This window comes from Arachis ipaensis, chromosome B1, assembly GCF_059453495.1.
Source record: "Arachis ipaensis isolate K30076 ecotype BB chromosome B1, ASM5945349v1, whole genome shotgun sequence".
NCBI classification, from domain to species: Eukaryota; Viridiplantae; Streptophyta; class Magnoliopsida; order Fabales; family Fabaceae; genus Arachis; species Arachis ipaensis.
The window spans coordinates 98,774,552-98,783,899 of NC_142436.1; the positions used below are offsets into that span (position 1 = coordinate 98,774,552).

General features: G+C 39.5%; 2 protein-coding genes across 2 annotated transcripts; both read right to left on the reverse strand.

The window, feature by feature from the left end:
- Positions 1-329: 329 nt before the first annotated feature.
- Positions 330-1,296, reverse strand: LOC148577612 (glyceraldehyde-3-phosphate dehydrogenase B, chloroplastic-like). The gene is made up of 3 exons (XM_088501571.1): positions 1,247-1,296; positions 733-1,139; positions 330-480 (listed from the first exon to the last, which is right to left on the reverse strand). The coding sequence occupies exons 1-3, from the start codon at positions 1,277-1,279 to the stop codon at positions 345-347; spliced, it is 576 nt and encodes a 191-aa protein (XP_088357697.1). The 5' UTR covers positions 1,280-1,296; the 3' UTR covers positions 330-344.
- Positions 1,297-1,627: 331 nt separating this feature from the next.
- On the reverse strand, positions 1,628-3,421 carry LOC148577613 (glyceraldehyde-3-phosphate dehydrogenase B, chloroplastic-like). The gene is made up of 6 exons (XM_088502899.1): positions 3,365-3,421; positions 3,114-3,182; positions 2,302-2,415; positions 2,050-2,163; positions 1,794-1,961; positions 1,628-1,711 (listed from the first exon to the last, which is right to left on the reverse strand). The coding sequence occupies exons 1-6, from the start codon at positions 3,419-3,421 to the stop codon at positions 1,628-1,630; spliced, it is 606 nt and encodes a 201-aa protein (XP_088359025.1).
- Between the last annotated feature and the right edge of the window lie 5,927 nt (positions 3,422-9,348).

A 9,348-nucleotide genomic window follows, 5' to 3' on the forward strand; every position in this document is an offset into this window, starting at 1 on the left:
TAATTCAAAAAGAGAAGCATGTAAGGATTTTGCATACTGATTCACCACCATACGCAATCAATACAAGATTATGTTGAAGGAAATGACCAGGCTACTTACAAATATTCTTTTGACCATTCTCGCAACACATGAAGAAAACAAAATCATAGAACCAAATGAATTCTGAAAAGTCTGCCTGGCAAGAACAAATAGCATACACATTTAAATTTTAGAAGACATGCCCCAGACATGATCCTCACCTATTGTCGTCTGAACACTTTGTTCTTGTTCTCCCTCATAAATTAAATTAACACAAATTCAAAATATATGGTCTGGTGGCAGCGATAATAACCAAAGCTGCTATTCTATTCAAAGACTTTGCATTCTTCATCAGCTGGGTTTGTCTCATAAAACTCTTCCAATGGGTCTCCACCTCCCTTTGCAGCAGCTACTCCGGGCCACTTGTTTGCCACCAAATGTGCCAAATCCACAACCCTTTGGCTGCAATCACCCCGTATTTTAACTATCAATAATCTGATCCTTTGTAACAATATTCACCCTCTGTTCTAAAATATATATCACTGATAATTCAATGTACTAAATTTCTATAGTTGCCGATTTTAATTATATATGATAATTTCTATAGAACATGCTAATTCAATGTACTACTACATGTGCATGTTCTATCTCAAGGATTCATTAAGTGAGAAAGCCAAAACAAAAGTAGCTGCTATATGTGGAGAGTGGCCTAACCTGTAACCCCATTCATTGTCATACCAAGCAACAACCTTAACCATATCATCTCCCATGACCATAGTGAGTGAAGAGTCAATAGTAGAAGAAACATCGGTGCAGCGGAAGTCCACGGACACAAGAGGAACATCACACACGTCCAATACACCCTTCAACGGCCCCTCAGCTGCCTTTCTGAAAGCTGCATTGACTTCTTCAGCCGTAACACCCTTCTTCTCAACATTGATAACAAGGTCAACTACTGAGACATTAGGGGTAGGCACTCGCAGCGCAATTCCATTGAGCTTTCCCTTCAGTTTTGGCAGCACTAAGGACACAGCCTTGGCTGCTCCGGTGCTTGTAGGAACAATGTTCAATGCTGCAGCTCTTGCTCTTCTTAAATCCCTGTGTGAAGCATCCAAAAGCCTCTGCACAAGCACAATACAGTTGAACAAATTGGTAAAACAGCACCAAAGAGTAAACACTAGACTAGTTAAAGAGATAAACAAGAACAAAATTGTAGCTGATTTTGTACCTGGTCTCCTGTGTAGGAGTGTGTAGTTGTCATTGTTCCTTTCACAATGCCTGGAAAATATAGAGCAAATCAAAGTAACTCTCTAAGCTCTCAAACATTAAGTAACATCATCATGTGTCCGACGTTTCGGCTTACCAAATTCTTCATCCAAGATCTTCACAAACGGAGCAAGACAGTTTGTGGTGCAAGAAGCATTACTAAATTGAAGAAAAAAAAAGAAAGAATTCAAAATCAACCACTTATATACTAATGATAATTAATCATTTATTTTTACTTAGTAAAGAAGAGTGTTAATGTTTCAAGGACCTTATAATGTTGGCAACTTCATGGCCTTAGTCTTGTTCGTTGACTCCGAGGACGTAGGTTGGAATATCAGCACCCTTAGCAGGAGCAGTTGATGACTTTCTTGGCACCGGCTTGGATGTGTTTTCCAGCACCAGGCCCATCCACAAACACTCCAGTTCCCTGAATATCATCCAATCAAATCGAATCAAATCAAATCAAATCAAATCAAAGGAAGCACAGAATCCAAAAGGTCAAGACTTACCTCAATAACAATGTCAACTCCAAGCTCAGCCCAAGGAAGTTTAAGAGGATCCCTGTTTGAGACAACCTTAATGGGCTTACCATCCACGAAAATGGTTTGGTCATCCACTATTTTCACATCTGCTTTGAAAGTTCCCAGCATAGAATCATATTTAAGCAAGTGTGAGGCCTGCTTATGCAAATTAAATCACCATATGTTACTTACGTACGTGCTAATTACTGTCATTCATTTCATCTGAAATAATGCGAATACTTACATTCTTGACACCACCGCTGTCATTCACAACAACCACATCAAGGGGTGAGTCCTTGCGACCGTGCCAGCAGCGCAAGAAGTTTCTACCGATGCGTCCAAAGCCATTGATAGCTACCTTCAACTTGGCCACTGTCTCTCCCCTCACAGGCCTTTATCCCGTCGTCTACTTTCAACTCACAATATTTAAAAAAAAAATGGAAAGAAAAAAAAATTGCTTAAATAAAAAGCTCAAATGGTTGATTAAGAAATGAACCTTGGGAGTGAGTTGAGAAGCCACAACATCAAAGAAGGAAGAATCTCTAGCATTAATGGCATGGGTAACACATGAACTTGATTTCAGCCCCGAGAACTCCATCACCTCAAGCCTCTGCTCATAATGAATCAAAGTGATGAATAAGAATAATAATTAAGATCGAACTACTTAATTATGCCTGCTCATTAAATTAAATAAATAAGATACAATACCACAGTATCTGTTTGATTGATCACTTACTTTTTCTCTTCTCAACTTGTTGGTTTTTTATTATTCTCATTAAAGCTGAATGCAAAATTCACAAAATCATGCCAATCAGCTTAATTTCAAGTGCAAAAGGGGAAAACGGCATTGCTTCAAACAGTAAAATGAGAATTATCAACCTAAATTGTAAATTAAAAATGAATTGAGACATATATCAATTTTGCGCCAATATCACCAATGCAATTGATGGACCAAACATGAATCCCCTGGCTTAATCTATTTTTGGCGAATCAGAACCCAAAAAAGAACCTATAACCCTAAAACCCCCAAATTTGAATTTCTTTTCAAATAAATTTCTAGTCACTTCTAGAGTTAGCTATTTATGATTTTGGTCTATGTCAAATTTTTTTTATGGATTTGATCTAATTTCCTAAATACAAGTGAAATCAGTCCCTCTCATCATCTTAAATATAAATCAACTTCATACTTATGAGTTATGATTTGAAATATAAGTACTTATCTGTATGTGAAACTATAATAGTGACTAATTTTACTTAATTTTGATAAGTTTTATACCAAAACGATCTGAAATAGGATGATGTAAATACCATGATAAATCCCGTCTCTTCAGGGTCTAGTTCTTCCATGATCAAAGCTGCATATTCTTCAGCCTGCTGCTGTATGATAAATCACTCACTCACACACACACACACAAACAATTTCACAAATAAAAACCCTAAATCAGAACCCCAAACCTCTCAAATTTCATAGAACCAACTGAAAATTGATACATACCACCGTTCTGAAGCTAAAACCCCACAATTCCTAGTGGCCCAAATAAAAACCCCTAAATCGAAACCCTAAACCTCTCAAATTTCACAGAACCAACTGAAAATTGATACATACCACTAGCCATTGTTGTTCATCATCATCAGCACAGCCACACACACCTTCTTCATTGAAAGAACAGGGCCGAAGGAAACTCACCTGGGATCGACGGTGAAGAAAGCTGACCAACTGAATTAATGGCCGAAATAAGAAGATGAAGACGACCGCCACCCGAGGGACAAGATGCTGGTTCCGTCTTCTTCTGCCACCGGCGAAGTGAGCGCAGGGAAGGCGGCGACTGAGTGCGACATGGTGACGACACAAACCGCAACGACGAGCTTGAGTCTGAGATAGTGAGTGCGCGCGCGAGACCGAGAGAGAAGTGAGCTAGAGACCGGAGACGAGAGGTGAGAGCGACGAGAGAACAGAGAAGAGAGTGACGAGAGAGAACAGAGAAGAGAGCCGAAGGGGGATATGACACCGTTTCTGATTTGGTGAAAAGGTGAAAAAAATTTTCCCTTTACAGTCAACGGCGACGGTGAGAAGGGGAAGGTGATGAGTGTTGAAAGGTGAGAATGGCGAAGGTGAGGGTTGTTGTGCGCGAAAGGTTAGCGAAGGTGAGGGTCTCACTTTTCGAATTGAAGGTGTGACTTGTGAGGTTTAGTTGTTGCGGGAGAAAGGATTCGTGTGTGCTTTTGGAGGGGATTAAAAGTGGAATAAAAAATTTAGCAAGTGTTGTTAGGATTTGGCCATGCATACATTAGGCATCATTTTTGAAGAGTACCCAAAACTTAACAAATAGGTTACTCTCTAAAAGCGTTTCCTTAGATACGAAAAATGAATCTATAGATATTAACATACGGCTACGCTTTATAAGTGATTTCTATAATACCTAAGACTACACTTTTTAAATGATGCTGCAATTGTGTATCCTTTTCTCTTATAAAAAGGCAACACGGAGAAAAGCGTAGCCTATTCATAGAATAGGCTACGCTTTTCAAATGTAACTTAAAAAAAGTGTGGCTGAATGGGTATTTTTCTTGTAGTGCTGGGGATGATTTCGGGCCCTATCTTGACCCAGTTTTTGGCCCGGAACAGCAGACTAGAGCCAGAAAACATGCAGAAACCGAAGGGAACATTCATTCTACACAGTTTTAGTTTTAGATCTAGTTTTACTCCTCCTCTAGGTTTTCTCTATACACATTCATAGTTTTTAGGATTATTATTTTACATTCATAGTTTGGGATATTGAGAAGAGTTATCACCTTGTCAAGACTTTGTCATTCTAGTTCGTTTTCTTTACTTGGTCTTACTCTTCCATGTTCTTTGCTTTGTTTAATTTTACCTTTGGAATACTCTTAGGGATATTTAATACAAGGATCACTTTTATTTTTAATTGACTATTTTAATTTTATTTACAATGTCTTTCCTTAATTTCTTTTTATATGCTATGAATTTTACCTTTACAATGAGTGAGTAGTTCCCTAACTTGATGGGAAATTGATTGAAAGGAACCTTTGAGTTGGAAGGCTTAAAAGAAAAATTGTAATTGGGTTTATGGTTGGATTGCCTCCTAATCACTAACACCAATCTCTTTTAATCAAGTGGATTGCAACTTGTGAACGGATGTAGCATTCCAACTTGTTTGACTTTCCTTTACCTAGTAAAGGATAACTAAACAGGATAACCTTTAATTGTCAATTAATTCTGAGAGCATTCCAACAATAATAGGGATTCCAACTAATCAATTCCCAGTCAAGGCTTTTATTTACATTATTCAAATTCATCAATTTAATTTCCTGTTTGCCCAATTCAAACCTTTTAGAAAACCACTGATTAATAAATTAACACACTTTTCTGTAACTCGTTGGGACACGACCTGGGATTCATACTCCCAGTATTTTAAATTCAATTTTTTGTGACACCTTTCTAAATTGATAGGCGGATTTCTACCGAGTTAAGAACTATACTAGCAACGTATATATTTCAACAATTTTTAATTCGCCAATTTCTGCCCGCATCAATTTTTGGCGCCGTTGCCGGGGAGTTGCAATAGAGTGCTAAAGTTATTAATTAGAATTTATTTATTTGCATTTTATTTTATTTTGCTACTATGAGCTGCATGTTTCTTTCGTCAAATGACGCGTTCACTTCCTGATCCGCGCTTGCTAATATTCGATCCTGAAATTGAAAGGACTATTTCACGAATAAGGCGAGCTCGGCGTCGGTTAGTCTGTTCTGAAGGCGGATCTGAAAGTGAACTTGAGGAAGAAACTAGCTCCCGTTCTACTGATTCAGTTGATTCACGTGCAGAAGACATGGCAGAACCTATGAGAGTTACCATCCAGGAGGAAGGAGCCCCTAATTTTACAATGCAACCGTTTCAAGCGTGTCACACAGCAGTGGCCACAGATTTTGAAATAAAGACCGCACTGCTCAATTTGATGCCCAAGTTTCATGGCTTACCTACTCAAGAGCCCATCAAGCACCTGATAGATTTCCAGGCAGCCTGTTCTACTGTCAGGCATGATGGTACAGATGAAACTTCAATTCTGCTGAAAGCTTTCCCGTTTTCTCTTGAGGGAAAATCAAGAGAGTGGTACTACACTCAACCCCTAGCAAATGTATCCAACTGGGATACGCTTATAAAAGAGTTTTTGGAGAAATTCTTTCCATCTGAAGTTACTGATAAATGGAGGAAAGACATTTCCACTATTGTTCAAGATGACAACGAGACTCTCTTTGAATACTGGGAGCGCTTCAATAATCTTCTGGAAGCATGCCCCTACCACATGATTGACAAGATAGTGTTACTCAGCTATATCACACAGGGTATGAGGCCCCAAGATAAGACCACATTGGAAAGTGCTAGCAATGGGTCTATGAAGAAGTACAAGACCACTAATGAGGCATGGCAATTGATCAGCGACTTAGCTGAATCTACTAGAAACCACAGACAGAAGCAAGGCCGTTCAAAAGCCATTGCAGAAGTATCCTCTAGCAGAGAGACTGTTGCTCTAACTCAGAGTATCTGTGAAATGACCAACTTGCTGAAGCAGATGCAATTGAATCAACAACAAGTTTAGCAAACTCAACCTCCTTCACCACAGCAAAACCAACAGTTAGTCCCACAGAGAGTTTACGGAATTTGTACTGATTATAGCCATTATACTGATGAATGCCCGCAACTCCAACAGGAAGACAACATGGTGGCATCCACTCATAACTTCTATGACTGCCCCAACCAAGGGTACAATCAAGGTGGAAATAATAACCATGGATGGCAAGACAATTCCAACCAGAATTGGAGGGACAACAATAGTAGAGAAGGCAGAGATAATCAAGGAAATCAGAGGTGGAATAATAACAACAACAGACAGCAGAACCAACCTTACAGAGCACCTCACCTGAGGCAGTCCCAAGGACCACAGAATACCCAACAGCAGACCTTTCAATTTACTCACCCTTCTTCATCTCCTAATGAAGAGTTACTAAAATTTTTTGAGCGAAGTCAACAGACCATGGAAAATAACATTATTGCCAGTCTGAATGGTCTGACCGCCACTTTACAAGCTCTCATTTCACAGATTGAATCAATGCAAAGTTCCAGTAACCAACCTTCAAGCTCCACTGGAATCCCCTCTCAACCATTACCCAATCCAAAGGGAGGCATTAATGCCATCACCCTGAGGTCCGGAACCACACTGCAGGAGAGGAATCGGGAGGAGCCAAGCTCACCAGAACATGCCTCAACTGAAGAGGTAGTAGAAATAGAAGATGTCGAAGAGGAAGAGGAAATACAGGACATAGCTGAAAAAGAAGAAGTCCAACCATAGGAGGAAGCACCAAGAGGCGTAGACACTGCAGAAAACAACACTCCTATTCCATTTCCACAACTTGCAAGGAAGCCCAGGAAGCAGCTAGAACCTGATCCCAAAATGGTAGAAATATTCAAAAAGGTTGAGGTAACCGTTCCTGTTTTTGATGTTATTCAACAAGTACCTAAATATGCAAAGTTTCTAAAAGATTTATGTATACATAAAGACAAAATTAATGAATTAGAAACTATTCCTTTAGGTAGTTCCATATCTGCTTTAATGGGAGGATTACCTGAGAAGTGTAGTGACCCAGGTACTTGTATAGTTAGTTGTACTATTGGTGGAGTAGTAATTTATGATTGCATGTGTGATTTAGGAGCATGTGTCAGTATAATGCCTTTGTCTATATATGATATTTTGAGGCTCTCTCCCTTAAAAAGGTCGGCAGCTCGTTTTGTGTTAGCAGATAAAAGCATTATTACAGTGGCTGGAGTTGCTGAAGATGTTTTAGTGAACATTAAGGGGCTTACATTTCCCACTGATTTTTATATCTTGGAGATGCCCCATAATGATTCAGATAAGCCATCATCAATCCTACTCGGAAGACCATTCCTGAAGACATCAAAATTCAAATTGGATGCTTTTTCAAGAACATACTCTTTTGAAATAGATGGCCGCATAGTAATTTTTAATCTAAATGGAGTCATAAACAACCCTCCAGAAGATCATTCTATCTTCCAGTGTAATGTCATAGATGAAACTGTAGCTGAAGTTCACAAGGGAGAGTTAGAAGAGAAGCACATTGTACAAGGTCCAAGTGTGGGGATCCTCTTAACTGACAATGAGGGCACTTCGCCATTTTCACAAGCTCCAGAAAATCCAGAGCCTGCCCATGATCAGAATTTAGAGTTGAAACCTCTCCCTCCACATCTCAAATATGCTTATCTTGAAGATGAGCAGAAGTTTCCGGTCATCATTGCAAGGGAACTTACTTCTCAACAAGAAGAGCAGTTACTTGATGTACTGAGGAAGCACAAGAAGGCAATTGGGTGGAGTTTGGCAGACATAGTAGGCATCAACCCTCAAGTATGTGAACACATAATATTTTTAGAAGAGGGAGCAAGACCTGTCCGTCAACCCCAAAGAAGATTAAATCTCACTATCTTGGAAGTTGTCAAAAAGGAAGTGACCAGACTATTGGAAGCAGGTATCATCTATCCCATTTCAGACAGCGAATGGGTTAGCCCAGTACAAGTGGTGCCCAGAAGTCTGGAGTCACTACAGTGAAGAATGAGCATGGAGAGCTCATAGCAACTAGAGTTCAAAATGCTTGGAGAGTTTGCATTGATTACAGGCGTCTCAACCAAGCAACCCGTAAGGATCACTACCCACTTCCATTTATTGATCAAATGCTAGATCGCCTGTCAGGTAAATCACATTATTGCTTTTTAGATGGTTACACAGGTTATTTCCAGATTCATATAGCTCCTGAGGATCAGGAAAAGACCACTTTTACATGTCCTTTTGGGACCTATGCTTACAAACGAATGCCCTTCGGCTTGTGCAATGCACTAGCTACTTTTCAAAGGTGTATGATGAGTCTTTTCTCTGATCTTATTGAGGACTGTATGGAAGTTTTTATGGATGATTTTAGCATTTATGGTGATTCTTTTAGCCTTTGCTTAGATGGATTATCTAGAGTATTGGATAGATGTGTCAGTACAAACCTTGTATTAAATTTTGAAAAATGTCACTTTATGGTAAAACAAGGGATTGTATTAGGACATGTGGTATCTAATACTGGCATTTCTGTAGACCCAGCAAAGGTCAATGTTATTTCTAGTTTACCTTACCCCTCTTCTGTAAGGGAAGTCCGTTCATTCCTTGGCCATGCAGGTTTTTACAGGAGATTTATTAAGGACTTTAGTAAGGTAGCACTTCCCTTATCCAGATTACTACAGAAGGATATTGAGTTCGAGTTCAGGGAAGATTTCAAACAGGCGTTTGATAAGCTAAAAATCGCCCTGACTCGAGCCCCAATTGTAAGAGGACCAGATTGGAGCCAGCCGTTTGAAATCATGTGCGACGCTTCCAACCATGCAGTAGGAGCAGCGCTGGCTCAACGCGAAGGTAAGGATCCTTTTGTTATTGCTTATGCGTCTAAGACTTTAGACACTGCCCAGTCCAATTATACTAC

Coding starts and splice junctions, on each gene's coding strand:
- LOC148577612 (XM_088501571.1), bottom strand. CDS start 1,279: ATGACAACTACACACTCCTACACAGGAGACCAG. Junction 1,140..1,246: donor ACTCCTACACAGGAGACCAG/GTACAAAATCAG, acceptor GTGCTTGTGCAG/AGGCTTTTGGATGCTTCACA. Junction 481..732: donor GACAATGAATGGGGTTACAG/GTTAGGCCACTC, acceptor GGGTGATTGCAG/CCAAAGGGTTGTGGATTTGG.
- LOC148577613 (XM_088502899.1), bottom strand. CDS start 3,421: ATGGCTAGTGGTATGTATCAATTTTCAGTTGGTTCTGTGAAATTTGAG. Junction 3,183..3,364: donor TGAAATTTGAGAGGTTTAGG/GTTTCGATTTAG, acceptor TTTATCATACAG/CAGCAGGCTGAAGAATATGC. Junction 1,712..1,793: donor GAGTTGACATTGTTATTGAG/GTAAGTCTTGAC, acceptor GATGATATTCAG/GGAACTGGAGTGTTTGTGGA.